Consider the following 15,762-nt stretch of genomic DNA (forward strand, 5'->3'; position numbering starts at 1 on the left):
AGCTAGCTGGCACTTCTTCGAGCCTTGATTTTGCTCGTCACCAGAGAGGCCAACGCCAGCATTTGTACTTGCTCAGAGGCCGATGTTGCAATCTTGTGACCGCCATGATATGTGGATTGAATAGTCTTGGGCCGAAGATAGCGTATACGCCGTTCCCCAGATTGAATTCCTCCGCAACGCCAATCCTCCGTCGCTTCGGTAGCTCTGCGCTAATTAGGGCGCCGCACAGTCAGATTATCCCCGAGGATACGGTCAGGTACGGTTCTAAAAGACATCATCGGTGCCGTGGCGTAGAGAAAGCTCGATTTCCCCGCATAGTGAGCGAACTCTAGCCAGCCTCGCCTCGTTTCGGCGGCCGAGGACTCCGTTTGAGGCCAAAAATGAGCGAAAACAAGAAGACATACCGGTCACACGCTTATAGAAGTACAAGAACGACAGAAATGAGGAGCAGCTTAGGCCGAGGCAAGGGGAGGGCGTCAATGTGATTGTCCCATCGAAACTCTCTCAGTAGAGGCACAGGCCTTGTTCCTGTCCCGAAATACTTTGATCAAGTCCCACAAGCATCATCGGATGCGTGCTGGAAAAGCATTAACCCTGTGGCCGCGCCAGGATCGTCACCGGTGTCGGTGGCCGGCTTACTTGTTGCGGAACCTTTTCGGCCGAGGCCTGGGGTTGCGTCGTGGGTTGACGCCCACAACAAGACGAACGATCAGGGCACATATCGGAGCTTATCTCACTGAGCCCCGGACAACGATGTACCTCTGCTGCAGAAGTGCGTGGCAGTGTCCGGGAAGAGATAGCGGGAATAGATGACGCAGCATCAAGCTTGATGGTTTTCACCACGTTGACTCGCAGTTTTGCTACCACGACGCGCCAAGATATAAATGCTCTACCGTACTAAACTGCGCTTTCTGCTCCGCGGTTTTGAAAGCTGAGATTGGTTTGGTGGCGTGCATAAAGAGTGACGAGGCTGAGCAGTTGAATATGGCGAGACGGGAGAAAGTCCCTAGGTAGTCTTTCGTTGTTACTCCCTACGGAGCCCAGGGGCAGGTAACATATATCACGCCTATGCGACTGCGATTGCGACTGCTATCGTAGTCTGTCATTCGCCCACTGACCTCACGCTGGGGATCTCCAGGCTTCGACAAGGTCGGCCAATGTGTCATTGGTTCCGACGTTGCCGGGAAAAACGACATAGGGTATGCCGGGCCATTTCGATGTCTCTTCGTCGCATCTCCAGAGCGGTACCCCAGGTGCTGCTTGCCCCACAATCAGCGCACGTTTCATGCGTAAGCTCTTGCTCGCCATGTCTGAGGACGTGATCCCGCCCTTTGCGATGATGTATCCTGGCTTTGTGTCAAGGGCCTCAAGAAACCTCACCAATGACTCTGCTACCTTCGTGCCAATGTCAAGACTCGTCGCCTCATCAGCACCCACGATGAGTTTGCGACTTGTCATAACGAGTACGTCCTTGCCTGCAAGAAGAGCTTCTTTGGTGGAGGAAACCGCATCCCCAATCTCGATCCTCGCGGAATCAGATAGCAGTGTTTCAACGTCAAGCACAATCACCACGAGCCGACCGTCGGTGTTCCGCTCTTGCAGCGTTTGGAGTTGGCTGGTGGTTTTGGGCACGTATGAGCCGGCGATGATGAGACCCCCCGTAGTTGTTTGCTCAATGCCCAGCCGCTGCAGAGTGATCGGTGCTATTTGCGGGATTCCCAGCCACGCAGAGACAAAAGCAGCCCCGGTCCGGTAGAGGTAACGTTTGCCAGCCTCGGCGCTCGCCTTGCGTAGGGCGCTCACCACGACGACTAGATCCTCTTCCGCTGCTGCATTGACAACCACCACAGCTCCTTTCTCGATTGACATGAGCTTTTCATAAACCTTGTCCGCACCTCCATGTCTGATCAGATCCAATGAAAAAGAGGATATTTTGTCTGGTGGGATCTTGCCAGCACTCTTCTCCACGACCCACTCTCGAAGATTACTGGATCCATAGCCAAATGATGCATCCTTAGCAAAAGGAGTCTGGCTCGCTGGCACCAACTTGTTGCCCTCTGCCACGTAGTGGACGTCGTTGATTGTGTAGCGACCGCCCTGGAGAAAGAATGGACACAGTATCCATGCATCAGCTGCCCCCAACACTTCTTCCACGGCTTCTGGCTCTAATGGGAAATGACCCCTTAGTGTGCTGTCGCCTCTCAGCACCACTTCGAACTCTACATTGGCTTGTCGAGCAGCTTCTTGTAAATTATGGCAGATCTCCGTAATGAGTTTCCGCGCAGGGCCCGGGTGTAGAGCGCGAGAATTGGTGAGAATGAAAAAGCCGCTTCCTGGAACTGTACAGCGGAATTCATCCACAAGAGTCGGCACATCCCATACTGTGAGCACAATGATATCGTGGCACGTCTGAGTGCCTGTAGGATCATCATCCAACGCCACCAATATAGGGAGCTGACCTTGTTTACCAGGTCGGCCAGTTTGCGTTCGAGGATGCTGTCTCGGCGCGGTCTTGGGGACCGGGGGCAGTAATGCGAGTGTTGAATGGAGGTCGAGGACCTCTTCACGAGTCATTTTGAAGACCAAACAAGAGTAGCAACGTGTGACGAAAATGAAGAAGGACCCAAAGCGTTGAGCGACTCGGTCGGTAATACAGAGGGGCTATCGAGGGAATGGACGCAAGCTCGCCAGTCACCAATGGTTGAAGCTGACCGTATAGCCCAAAGACGAGCTCGACTTTCCGGTAAGGTTGACGATTTTTCGTGGTTCGCACAATAAGGAATGTCAATTGCAAATGCACTTACAACCGTGCCCCGCACTGTACCACCTGTGCCAGAGAGCTTCAGGAAGTCATGGCCTGAAAATTGAAAGGATTGTTCGCGCGATCGTAAATGGCACGATTGTTGGAGTTGTTGTCGGCGATCGGGAAAGTCGGGACCGGGACCGATGCCGGCCGCGTCCAGCTCTTCTCTGACTGCAGTGCAGCGTACGTTAACCTCGTCGATATAGATTCTGTACCCTGCAGGTCATGTCATCTCGGTTTGGACTTGAACGCGAAGAAACCGGGAATCGAGCATAGAGTAGATCTCTTCAGGATATCCAGACTATCTGGGTAGTAATCGCGATTCTCCGGGCATAAACTGATCGTAGTGGTTTACCGCTGCCGTTTCTGCCAAGCGCTGACGCCCTTTCTTGAAACCTTCACCTCGAGGCGGGTCCAGAACTTGAAGGCGGAATCGGAATTTTGGCGGACGGGAAGAGTCAGGTCACGTGCATGATTCTGGACCACTTCCTCCGTGACTCAACTATAGCCAAAAAGTTTGCCTTCAATGCCTGGTAATTATATCGACATTTAGGGGATCCCCAAAGGCCACACGGTGCACTAAACTATTCCAAACCACTTGCAAGGGGTTTTTGGCCTTGGTAAGCTTGATAGGAATTTCTCTTCACTCAAAATGGCAACGAAAGGCGCGCAAGGGAAAAAGCGTTGTGGTGTGCTGGGCGCAACAGGTGTGTGCTCTCAAGGCAAAGAACAGGCGGATATATTGACATTTCGAAGGCTCTGTTGGACAGCGATTCATCCTACTGCTGGCCGACCATCCCACACTCCACCTCCAAGCAGTTGGCGCCTCGTCAAGATCGGCGGGCAAGCTCTACAAAGATGCTGTGCGGTGGAAGCAGGCAAGGCCCATGTCTACCGAGCTGGCCAATCTCGAGGTCCGCGAATGCAAAGCGAGCAACTTCAGCGATTGCGACCTGGTATTTTCTGGGCTCGACAGCGACGTTGCTGGTGATGTCGGTATGTGCAACGATACGTTGGGAAGTTTAACATGAGCTAATTTACTTGCAGAGATGGAGTTCTTGAAGGCAGAGATTCCTGTTTTCTCCAATGCGAAGAACTACAGAAGGGATCCTATTGTGCCGTTGGTTGTGCCGACGGTCAATCTGTCCCACTTGGCTCTTATTCCGCATCAAAGAAAACATTTTGGATTGAAGAAAGGCTTTTTGGTGTGCAATTCGAACTGTGCGGTCATCGGCATAGTCATCCCATTCGCCGCCCTGCAAGCCAAGTTTGGCCCGGTTGAAGACGTCGAAGTGTTCACCGAGCAAGCAGTATCTGGAGCAGGGTACCCCGGGGTGCCAAGCATGGATATTATGGACAATGTCATCCCGTACATCGCGGGAGAAGAAGACAAACTCGAGACGGAGGCACAGAAGATCCTCGGTTCAGTCAACGCAGAGGCGACCGCCTTTGAAGAGCAATCCGGACTCACCGTGGGTGCCACGTGTACGCGGGTCGGTGTTACGGACGGTCACATGGCATTCGTCTCTTTGAGATTCAAACAGAGACCACCACCAAGTGCGGAACAGGTTAAGCAGGCCTTGCGGGAATACGTCGCAGATGCGCAGAAACTGGGATGCCCATCTGCCCCGGAGAAGGCCATAGTCGTGTTTGAGGAGCCAGACAGACCCCAGCCACGACTTGATCGTGACCTGTCAGGGGGGTACGCCGTTAGCGTCGGAAGGGTCAGAGAAGCTGCCAAAGGCTCGCATTTTGACATCAGGTTTGCTGCTTTGAGCCACAACACGGTCATTGGTGCAGCAGGGTCCTCGATACTGAATGCGGAGGCTGCCATCATCAAAGGGTTGATATAAGAATGCATGTCGGGCCGTAGAATTGGACAGTATACTTTATACCTAGACTTCTCCTACATGTGACAGTATGTAAGGCACCCAGACCTCAGCACCCTATATCAGCTCCTCTTTAATACCTGGGTAGTTTACAAAAGTCACGTAGTTCTTGTTCTAGTGCTCCAAAGTTCCAGGCCGTTGGGGCGGCAGATGTTGGAGAGCAGCCGCGCCGGGTTTTCAAATGACGGCACTGTCAGTCATTCAGCGCACGCACTCAATCGGGATTAGTGTAGCAAATCTTGGCACACTTCGACCACTTTTGAAAATTGGATGCTTGCGCAGTTCGTCCTTACAACTTTGTATCCCTCTCCGACAACTACAGATCAAGATGGGTCGCGGTCCAAAGAAGCATCAGAAACGCCTCAGTGCGCCTTCGCACTGGCTGCTGGACAAGCTCTCGGGCGCCTACGCCCCGAAGGCGTCTCCTGGGCCTCACGTTGGTCTCAATTTCTCTATTGCGACGGTTCAAGTATGCTAACTGGATGGCAGAAAACTCGCGACTGTCTCCCCTTGATCATTTTCCTTCGAAACCGCCTCAAGTACTCGCTCAACAACCGTGAGACCACTGCTATTTTGATGCAGCGTCTCATCAAGGTTGATGGCAAGGTCCGAACTGATATCACCTATCCAGCGGGTTTCATGGATGTCATCTCTATTGAGAAGACTGGCGAGCACTTCCGTCTGGTCTACGACACCAAGGGCCGTTTCGCTGTCCACCGTATCGAGCAAGCCGAGGCAGAGTACAAACTCGGCAAGGTGAAGAGAGTCCAACTGGGCAAAGGAGGAATCCCATACTTGGTTACGCATGATGCTCGCACGTAAGTCGCCAGTGTCTATCAGCCGTTGGGCCAAGATGTGGTTGGAAAGATCAGTAGAAGCTGATAAGTTTATAGTATCCGATACCCCGACCCGGCCATCAAGGTCAACGACACAGTCAAGATTGACCTCGCCACCGGAAAGATTACCGACTTCATCCGATTCGACACTGGTGTGATTGCCATGGTTACTGGTGGTCGCAACATGGGTCGTGTTGGTGTCATCACTCACCGTGAGAGACACGATGGTGGTTTCAACATTGTCCACATCAAGGATGCCATTGACAACTCTTTCGCTACCCGGGAAAGCAACGTTTTCATCATCGGCAAGGAGAAGCCGTGGGTCAGCCTGCCCAAGGGCAAGGGTGTCAAGGTACGATTGCCATTGTTTCCCAATCTTTTTGATCGCTGCTAACAACATTGTCTAGTTGTCCATCGCTGAGGAGAGAGATCGCCGCCGGGCTGTTCAATTGGCCAACGCCAGAGCATAGACGGTGTTTAGTTTCGAGTCCACTTTGCAGCTTCTGGAGAGGTCGAAGACGCTCAGGATGTTGGGGAAAAAGCATCTGTGCCGTGCACAATCATCTGCACAATCCTCGCAGCTCTAGCCGTTGAACAGTAGTGGTTCAACAAAGGCCATGGTGCCGGCTAATCCGGCTCAAATGGGAAAATGAAGATACCCAAAATTTGACGTATCCTCCCAGACTTTGCTCTACGTTCCTTTCTGCTCATTCCAGTATTGACCTTATGCTAAATCGTTCAATGGTGTCTGCGGTTAACCACACTAGACATGGGTATATGTGGGTGAGATCGGTGACAATACCAGCATGCGGGGACCTTGCAATATACTGTACTAGTAGTATATGACTGGTAGTACCTATCTGGTAAAAACCACCTGCAGCCGCATGCTATGGTGGCCAGGGCAGCGTTGCGGTGAAAGCCATTGCCCTGTGGTGACCGTCCCCAGCGATTTACGGCTGGTGTCACGTGGTCTGTGAATCTGATCAGCAAAAGTCCGGAATTAGCCCGGTGCCAAGGCGATTGTTTGTTGACAGTCTTGCCCGATCCAGCTGCGCTGCTTCATGTCGCATCCAAGTTACCTCTACATTGTTATCAGCAACTCAGGTTCACGTTGTCGTCGCGTTCTTCTGTACTCCTTTTCTCTATGCCTTTGCGACAGCATTTTAACATAACAGGATAGGGACAGCAAGGTATTACAAACAATGGCTGTGCCTACGGCAGCCGATAACGACCTCATCAATTTCGACATCATAGAAACACACAAAGAGAACATCCAGTCCTTGCCCGGCGGACGATCAGCGAAACAGCTGGCATCTATCCTCTCGCCGCTACCTTCTGGGAGAGCCAAAGGTGGCGATGCGCCAGCGACGTTAGAAGAGACGAAAACATTGAACGATGCCATCCGGCAAGAATACGAGATTGAACTGCAGTCAATAGCAGATTCCGATGACCCCCTGGACATTTACGACCGCTATGTGAAATGGACCTTGAATGCATACCCATCCGCACAGGCGACGCCACAGTCACAACTTCTTCCACTCCTTGAACGCGCGACCAAAGCCTTCCTTACTTCTCCACACTACAAGAACGATCCACGATACCTGAAACTATGGTTGCACTATATTCGTCTGTTCTCCGACAGTCCCCGGGAGACCTTTGCATTCCTGTCGCGACATGGGATTGGTGAAGGGTTGGGGCTTTTCTATGAAGAATTTGCAGCATGGTTAGAAAGTGCCGGGAGATGGATACAGGCCGACGAAGTTTATAAGCTGGGAATCGAGAGGGAGGCCAGACCAACCGAGAGGCTCTTACGAAAATATGGCCAGTTCCAACAACGCTTCGAGGCTCGACCACACACTGATAACGAGCCAAGTTCACCAGCTCTGCCAACTGTGCGGCCTGCTCTGGCAGCAAAGATTGATCCATTTGCTACATCGCACCGTAACGACGAGGCACAGGCGGCTCGTCAACACAGTGGGACAAGGAGCGGGTCAGGAGCAACGTCGCGCTCAGGGAAGCCGAAGATGGCAATTTTCTCGGATGCAGAAAGTGCCACTCCAGCTCCAGCTTCCTCCTCAGGCACCACTAAAGGCTGGGATAGCATTGGATCCATGAAAGAACGCAAAAAGGAGAACACGATTGAGGCTCGGCCGTGGGCAGGGGAGAAATTGAAGGCAGGCGGCAAAGTAGGGACAGTGCCGAAAATGGAGATCTTTAAAGACCCGGTATGATTGATCTCTGTTCTACTTCTAGGTCCAATGAAGATCTGATTCCCTTCAATCCCACAATTATTGGCTCTTGTATATGAGTATTCTATCTCCTGTATAAGATATAGCTGACAATCGATGTTATACAGTCACAGGAACGCCAGCTTTCGAAGCAGAGACATGAAGTAGTCAATCCCCGTACAGGCCGGGCGGAGCAAGTCTATGTTGACATCGACGCAATTTATCCGCCTCACAGCGAAGAGGAGTTCAGTTTCGAGGAACTTCGAGCCAGATCGAGAGGCTGGGCTCAAAAGAATTGGAAAGTTGCAAAGCCAACTTTACAACACTCGACAAGTCCTTTACGTTGCACCAGCGGGAATGTCGTTGCCCCAGCTTCAGTGGACAAAAAATCCAGACCGGCCACGCAAGTAGAGCCGGAGGATGTCGAGAATTTGAGCCAATCTTTGCAGCAAAAAATGGATCTGAACGACGATATACCGAATCACAACATGCATGATGTATCCACACAATCTATGGTTGGTATGCCCGAGACGCATATCCCTTCTCAACCACAAACTCAATCGAGAAAAGAAAAGCGACCCAAAGTCAGAGAGATTAAGCAAGAGACCATGACGGTCAAGACGCGCCTCGAGTCGCCTACAGGAAAGAAACTGAAGAGGAAAAACTCATCGACGACGGAGCCCACCATGACGTTCCATTCCAAGGCAGCCACTAATGAGATCTACGACATGTTCAACCAGCCACTCCGCGGTCAAGACCCAGCTAGGGATGACATTCAGAGTGGCGATGATACGGAATATACCGAGGGCGACGGCGACGATGGATATAGCACTACGGGCGACGGTGAAAGTACTGGGACCGGTCGAGTGTTTGAACAGGGTAGCGAGTTTGGGGACGACACCTCGTCCTCACTGCGGCCAGATACCACAGGCACTCATAGCCAGGACCAGAGTCAGCCCGACAGTGTCTCGCCGTGGTCCGACTTCACGGTCAGTAAACATGTGCCTCGTCCAGGCAAGAAGATAGGATCTGGGCCCCGAACCTTGAGCAAAGGCCAGGGAAAGACCAAGCCCAAAGGGAGACTTAGGCGTGAAATGAGCGAGGACATGACAGAGAGCATGGGATCTTCAAGCCAGAATCCCACTCAAACCTCTGGCTTCGATGGGCTTGACACCCAGGCCATTGCTGCCATTGCCGGAGCCAATTTTGAGGATATGGATACCAAGGCTATCGCAATGCTTGCGGGTGACGTCGATCAGCTTGAAATAGACGATGGTAAACAGGAACCCATCAGCAAAGAGCAGAGCGAGGAGCTTGTTCAGGCTGAGCAGGGCGCCAGTGCGGATGAGAATGAATGGTCAGAAACAGACCAGCCCGGACCTGTCTCCAAGGGCGATGGCAACAACAACACGTCTCAGAACGACAATAGCACCACAACCCCGGTCGACGACATTTTCACTGAGATTTCACACAAAACTCGCTTCATTCCCATTCCACCGGAGGACTATGAGCCCACTCCTGTTCGACCTTATCGTGATCCAGTTTTGGTAGCGCAGAACAAGTTGCCCTTCATGACTCCCATTGTTGAAAGAACAGAGAGTTCTCTGGCTCCTTCGACAGCTTACAGAGATTCTGATTACTTCAATCACAAGACCCCGAGCCGATCCCCAAAGGGAGAATTCGACAGCCCTCTACCGTTGACAGCAGACAATCTACTCATGAGCAGCCCTCAAGAGCCTTCTCCCTCCACGTCTGTGAAGAGAAAACACAGTGAGAGATATGGTGAAGACGTAGAGAACAGAGCAGAGTCTCCTGAGCCAAAGAAACCATTCCATCGAGAGGAAAAACAGGAGAAAGAGTTGGACAAAGAGTCTGAAATAGCACCTGCCCATGCTTTGGAGACCGCAGAACCCGCAAAGACGGACGAACCTGTCTTCAAGACTCCTGCAGTTCCGTCCAAGTCTCCTGCACCTGCGCAGCGTGTTGTCCAGCCCGCAAAAATCAGCAAAGGGCCCATTGTTGCGGATCTGCAGTGCAATCCTTGTGACGATGCGGTTCGCCAGCAAATCCTGACCACAATTCATCCGCCATTGTCTTCATACTCTGGATACCATGATCATTCGGAGCAAACCTACAACCACTACCAAACTCTCAAGGTTTTCGGGGAAAAGATGGTCAAGAGCAAGGCCAAAGCTAGTCCAAGAAAGAGTCAGGGCGAGAAGGGGGCCAGCAAAGCGGTGCCACCGATGCTCAAGTTCAAGGGGACCACTCGGGTGTACGCTGTCAAACGACAGCTGGGAGAAGGTGCCTTTGCACCGGTCTATCTCGTCGACAGCTATGACCCGAGTGAGACGGCTGTTGACGACGGAAGCGAAGATAAAGAGAATGGGAGCAAGCTGGTAACAAAAGAGTCGAAACGCCAGGCACTGGAGGCCCTCAAGACCGAAGCACCGCCAGGTACACTCGTATGGGAGTTTCATATCCTTCGCCTCGTGCGCCACCGTCTGGGCTCTGCAGCACGCACCATGCAGTCCATCGTCTGCGCACACGAATGCCACCTGTACCGCGACGAAGCATACATCTTACTTTCCTACAGCCCGCAAGGAACGCTTCTTGACCTGGTCAACCTGGCGAGGAGCGAGAGCATCAAAGCCGGCAAACCCGCCGAAGGCCTGGACGAACCATTGGCTATGTGGTTCGGCGTGGAGCTGTTGCGCATACTGGAGGATCTACATCGTATCGGCATCCTGCATGGCGATCTCAAGGGTGACAACTGTCTGGTCCGCTTTGAGCCCAATGTCGAGATCACCGCTCCCTTCGATCCTGAGGGCAACCACGGCTGGAGCGCCAAAGGATTGAAATTAATCGATTTTGGCCGCGGCATCGATGTGCGCATGTTCAAGCCCAATGCCCAGTTCATCGCTGACTGGCCCTCATGCCCACAAGACTGTGCCGAGATCCGCGAGTGTCGCCCTTGGAAATGGCAGATCGATTACCACGGCATGGCAGGTATCATCCACAGTCTGTTGTTCGGCAAATACATTGAAACGGTGCCTGTTGCTGCTGCAGGTTTGGCTCTGGGTCCCGGCCAGAAGAGAGAGTGGAAGCTGAAGGAAAATCTGAAGCGATACTGGGAGAAAGAAATCTGGCAAGAAGTGTTTACCGTCTTGCTGAATCCTGGCTCTGTTGTCGACAAGGAGGAGATGCCGATCCAAAACAACCTGAAACGTGTCCGAGTCAAGATGGAGAAGTGGCTGATGCAAGAAGGAGAGCGAGGTGGACGTGATCTGCGAGGAAGTCTCAGGAAGATGGAGAGACTTGTGGTTGGCAAGTAAGAGAGACGTCGTTGCGACTATCAATCAGGCTTGTTGAAGGACGGTCGCCATCCGTTCTACTTTTGTGGACTACTTATGCCTCGAGCGTTTTCTGGGTTCGGGGCATGTATGTATGATGTATCAGCAGGCACAGGATATCACGGCGCACTAATTTGGTGGTAATGGGTTGATCTGGCGTGTGCTTTGTTTTGACTAATACCCATGCACAGCAAGCAAGGCGTTGGTTGGCAGGTTAAGAGCGCATATCATCAAGGCAGATGATACCACGCGCAGCACAGAGAGCTATTAATTGACTTGTCTGATTCAATTCAAGATGTTATCTGTTTCAATGCCATCCCAGGGCAGTAAACTAATATCAGGCTACCCCTACTGTGTGGTAGTCCCAGGAGGTTCAGCCTCGTCATGATCACGCCCGCGCAATATCTCATCTTAGCGCCCCCATGACAGACATAGATGCCGACAACTTGAATGCTCCAGCTGCCGATCGATCCGTCCACGGGCACTAACGATTGTACGACTCGGTCAAGAATTACTGAATTACATCTGTGGCCGACCCTTCACACCAGTGTCATCGAACCGAGGCCTGTATGAGGCTGAAGGCAGGGATAGAACACCTCAGCTCTCCATCATTGCTAGTATTGTACACATCGGGGACTGGATCCTCCTCACTGACACCCCGGCAATTCCGCCCGCAAAAGTCCACTTACGTCCCCAGTTGACACTTCAAGTTGGCGGGGGATCACCCCATCATCTCCCATCTCCATCTTGCATCTCCCATATCCGAGTCTTTGCGCCTCTCCGTCTCTCTCGCCTCTTCCGTCACCCGGGCACAACCTACCTACCTAATACATCCTCGCAGCACGTAGGGCCGACAAAGATAACGACATGCTTCATTGCCTCATCCTGCGATCCCGGCGCTGCTGACAGTAACCTACCTTTACCCTTGGCCGTTCCACATATACGCTCTCCTCCGCCCGCACTCACCTATCCGCCTTCCCTCCCTTCCCTTCCACACTGGTGACTCCCGGCGGAAGAGTAATACGAGAGAAAACGCATTCGAGGCGCCGCGATACCGAATACACGCAGCAGTCACCGGCTCTGCCTACATAACCCTCCACACCGGGTTCGTTCCGCTATTTTCCGTGTTGCGCGCAAGCCATTATCAAGATTACGGAACTAGTCGAAGAGGGCATCCCTACACAACTACACCAGGAGAGCCTGGGTGGTGTCGCATTTACACTGAGTTTCGACTGCTCAGGCGAGTCATCTCACGCCATTGCCGCTAGAAGAACAGCCATAAAGACCCGGAAGAAGGACTTGGTTTGGCCGGGCCAGAGAAACAATACAGCGATATTAGACACATACAGTCGAAGATATGGGGGATGCCGGTCCGCCAACTCCGCCTCCAGGCATGATGGGCGATGCGGCATGGTCTTCGGAAACGCCGCCGTTGCGCGAGATCAAGGTCCTTGTTACGGGGTTCGGGGTAGGTCACCTCCATCTGCTGTTTGCCACCGAGTGTGTGTTTGGAGCCTTTTCCCATTGTGTGTTATGCATGTTATGCACTTCGTTTCCCCCCTTTCCTGCCGAAACCATTCCTGCTTGTCGATTTCATCTGCAATACGGTTTTATGCGTGATCGAGGAAGAGGAGGGTTAGGACCACGGCTACACAAGAAGCGCTAGTCCAAGTGGTTGGGAGTTAGGGTGATAGTGACACTGCATGTTTCCGCTGCATTGCATCTTCGGGGCAGCACCGTCGCTGGAATATTATCAATACTGATCTCTTCACAGCCTTTCAAATCGTTTCTCGTCAACCCCTCATGGTTGATCGCCTCAGCTCTCCCTCACGAATTATACCCGACAACGTCACCATCTTCACCGGTTCCAGCATATAAAATCACTCTAATCGTCCACTCCTCCGCCATGCGAGTCTCCTACTCGTCAGTATCCGAAATGATGCCGTCCCTCATATCGCAGCACGACCCGGACTTCATTCTGCACATTGGTGTAGCAGGCGGCCGCGACTGCTACTCGCTGGAAACCCGGGCCCATCGCGACGGGTACAGGATAAAGGACGTGGACGACAAAGATGGCTTTGCGCGCGGGGAAAGCATGTGGAAGAAGGAAGGCGTGCCGGATGTGCTATTTGTGGGCTGGGACGAGGCCGATGTGCTGAAGAGATGGGAGGCGGGAGTCCAGACTGGTCTTTTGGAGCATGGCTTCTTGGGGCCGGCGAATGCCGACTCCAGAACGAACACAAGTATTTCATCCTCGATATGGGGCAGTTCCGAAACCGCGGCCAACGTGGCGGCTGCGGTGCAAGCTGCCCGAGCCGAGGAGAACCGCAAAAAGAGCGCCGTCAAGCTGTCCCGCGATGCCGGCCGGTTTCTATGCGAGTATCTCCTGTTTGAGAGTCTTAGTCTACGCTGGATCGATGCCCACCGTCACATGCATCCTCATTTACATCTACTACAGTCGCAGCCACGTGCCGAGCAACATCCACAAGTAGAGGAACACTCAGTACAGCACCACAGTGAAGCGGGAACGTCTTGGCGGCCACAGCAGCACGAAGGACATGTCGAACAACATGCGAGCCAGTCGTCATTATCAGGATCGTCCCCTTTGACTAATAATCATTCTGATCAGCAAAACGAGACTGAAAGAGGTCAAGAGGCCCAAGACCTCGAAGAGCAGCACAAGAAACAACGTCTCGCCCACGACCGGCTGGGAAAAGTCGCTTTCCTCCATGTGCCCGGCTGGACGAGTGTCGAGGACATCAATCGCGGCAAGCTGGTCGCAGAAGAAGCGATCCGTGCTCTTGTGGCGAGTTGGGAAGAAGGGTTCCGCAGACCCTTGGGTTGGGGTGGGCCTGACGCGAGAGCATTCACGACCCAACACTCCGAAGATCATGCGCAGAGTCAGGGTCATACTCAAGGGAGTGTTGGTTCGGCGGCGTCGGCGGTGTCGGCGATCCTGGCCGCTGGTCCGATTGGGAGTAATATTGTCTGGAGAGCATAAAGTAGACAGAGACATCGTTCCACTCGAGCTTGACTCTGGCTTCGACGGAACGAAGACGACGGACCAAGACAAAGTGCCCGAGGTGGGATGAGGTAAAGGGGACAGACAGGTTTACGGGGTGTGCCATTTTGCTGAGAGTTCCCGCCTGGGCCACCTCACCTTTTTTCAGACCTCCTTGGTCGCTCATGTACTTGTAAGAAGTGAGCAGAAACGGGAGCATGAACATCAGCACCGGCATGAATATCGGCATGAGCATACACATTTGGCTGTACGTGAGTATCTACCTGAGAGCGGCACACTGCACCCTTTCAAGTTTTGGCTTCGGATGTAGCATCAATAATGACCGAAAGCATTCTTTTAACACAATCGAATCCAATTCCATAGCTAGAGATGCATAAATACCTGATTGTGTCGGCGAGCCTGTTCTGTTTTTGATCAGGTAGCCAGCAATGTAATGGACATGCAATATACTTGACTCAAATTACCTATTATTTACCTAGGTATGCACTAGAATATTGACTCGGCCGTCCACAAGCACTTTGCATCTGGTCAGGATTGTGTCCTACATGTACATCTGGGATCTGAAGTTGAACCCGGAATACTACTAGGAGTGGGAAAGCAAGACAAAGAGAAAACAACCATCAATTGTCCCATTGCAGTTGGGAATCGAAATCTACAGTCGATGTCTACAATTATCGATCGATCGGGTGTGACGATTTCCGATCCAACTACTCCACTGCTCGCCGATGCCACAGCACCCACGTCCTTACATTATCAGGCATGACCTCGCTGTTCATCCAGGTCAAAAAGCTCCTCGCACCAGTACTGCAGCCCTGCGATAATAATAGAATAGAACCTCACTGTACCTCCGGAGAGACACAAACAGATCGACAATACTGAACAAGACGTAGAAGAGACAGATTTTCAGGGCCAGACCATGTCAAAGCTCCAGCCAGATTTAACCCGGACAAGTCGAGCTGACGGACCTACGTACAGTAAGAAAGGGAAAGATGTGCAGTTCTTCTCGATCCCGAATTTCCCGGACTGCATCGTGATCCAAGCAGGCACCGTACGCCATGTGCCCGATTGTTTGCCAGAAACAGGTTACGAACCTTGCATTGTTACAAGGATTGCCCGATACGCGACAGCCCGGTAGTAGTAGATCCATACGTAGTATCGAGAGCTGAGGACTCCGAACAATGTAAGGCATGTGTACCTACCTGTAGTTCCTTACCGACGCCGGCGCGGCGCGACGCCCACTTCAATGCTCGTTCACATTGCAGGATACATGCAATTAACATGTGTGTTGCCACACTGGCAGCAGGTAAACCTAGGTACGAGATGATCTGGCTCGGCTGCTGGCCCTGGCGAGTACTGCAGGGTAAGGGACATGTTCGGAACATACCCCATGGCTTCGGAAGGGAGTAGTATTTCTTTGGTCTGCAAGGAGGGTGAAACCCTCCTACATACAAAGGAATTGTTTAAGCGAATTGTTCTCCTGCCATGACGAATGGCAACAAGCGAAAAAGACTCCATGTCTTGCATGCCTTGTTTGTTTGTTTTGAAGTGCGATTACGTTCAGAATCACTCGCCAGGCCAACATCCGCTATGGCGTGTTTGAAGAATAAATGGGTGAGGTCACGGAAGGGAGA

At 52.3% G+C, this 15,762-nt stretch overlaps 5 protein-coding genes across 5 annotated transcripts; 4 read left to right on the forward strand and 1 right to left on the reverse strand.

Moving 5' to 3' along the window:
* Nucleotides 1–1,119: 1,119 nt before the first annotated feature.
* On the reverse strand, nt 1,120–2,574 carry HMPREF1120_02788 (uncharacterized protein; the record flags this gene model as incomplete). Its single annotated transcript, XM_009156834.1, has 1 exon — nt 1,120–2,574. One exon carries the CDS (start codon nt 2,572–2,574, stop codon nt 1,120–1,122), a length of 1,455 nt encoding a protein of 484 aa, XP_009155082.1.
* An 881-nt stretch (nt 2,575–3,455) lies between these two features.
* On the forward strand, nt 3,456–4,656 carry HMPREF1120_02789 (aspartate-semialdehyde dehydrogenase; the record flags this gene model as incomplete). The annotated part of the gene is made up of 3 exons (XM_009156835.1): nt 3,456–3,510; nt 3,560–3,799; nt 3,851–4,656. 3 exons carry the CDS (start codon nt 3,456–3,458, stop codon nt 4,654–4,656), a joined length of 1,101 nt encoding a protein of 366 aa, XP_009155083.1.
* Nucleotides 4,657–5,020: 364 nt separating this feature from the next.
* Nucleotides 5,021–5,998, forward strand: HMPREF1120_02790 (40S ribosomal protein S4; the record flags this gene model as incomplete). Its single annotated transcript, XM_009156836.1, has 4 exons — nt 5,021–5,128; nt 5,182–5,510; nt 5,586–5,880; nt 5,936–5,998. The coding sequence occupies 4 exons, from the start codon at nt 5,021–5,023 to the stop codon at nt 5,996–5,998; spliced, it is 795 nt and encodes a 264-aa protein (XP_009155084.1).
* A 732-nt stretch (nt 5,999–6,730) lies between these two features.
* Nucleotides 6,731–11,091, forward strand: HMPREF1120_02791 (checkpoint serine/threonine-protein kinase; the record flags this gene model as incomplete). The annotated part of the gene is made up of 2 exons (XM_009156837.1): nt 6,731–7,753; nt 7,885–11,091. The coding sequence occupies 2 exons, from the start codon at nt 6,731–6,733 to the stop codon at nt 11,089–11,091; spliced, it is 4,230 nt and encodes a 1,409-aa protein (XP_009155085.1).
* Nucleotides 11,092–12,466: 1,375 nt separating this feature from the next.
* On the forward strand, nt 12,467–14,110 carry HMPREF1120_02792 (pyroglutamyl-peptidase; the record flags this gene model as incomplete). The annotated part of the gene is made up of 2 exons (XM_009156838.1): nt 12,467–12,577; nt 12,884–14,110. 2 exons carry the CDS (start codon nt 12,467–12,469, stop codon nt 14,108–14,110), a joined length of 1,338 nt encoding a protein of 445 aa, XP_009155086.1.
* Nucleotides 14,111–15,762: the final 1,652 nt, after the last annotated feature.

This window comes from Exophiala dermatitidis (genome assembly GCF_000230625.1).
Source record: "Exophiala dermatitidis NIH/UT8656 unplaced genomic scaffold supercont1.2, whole genome shotgun sequence".
NCBI classification, from domain to species: domain Eukaryota; kingdom Fungi; phylum Ascomycota; class Eurotiomycetes; order Chaetothyriales; family Herpotrichiellaceae; genus Exophiala; species Exophiala dermatitidis.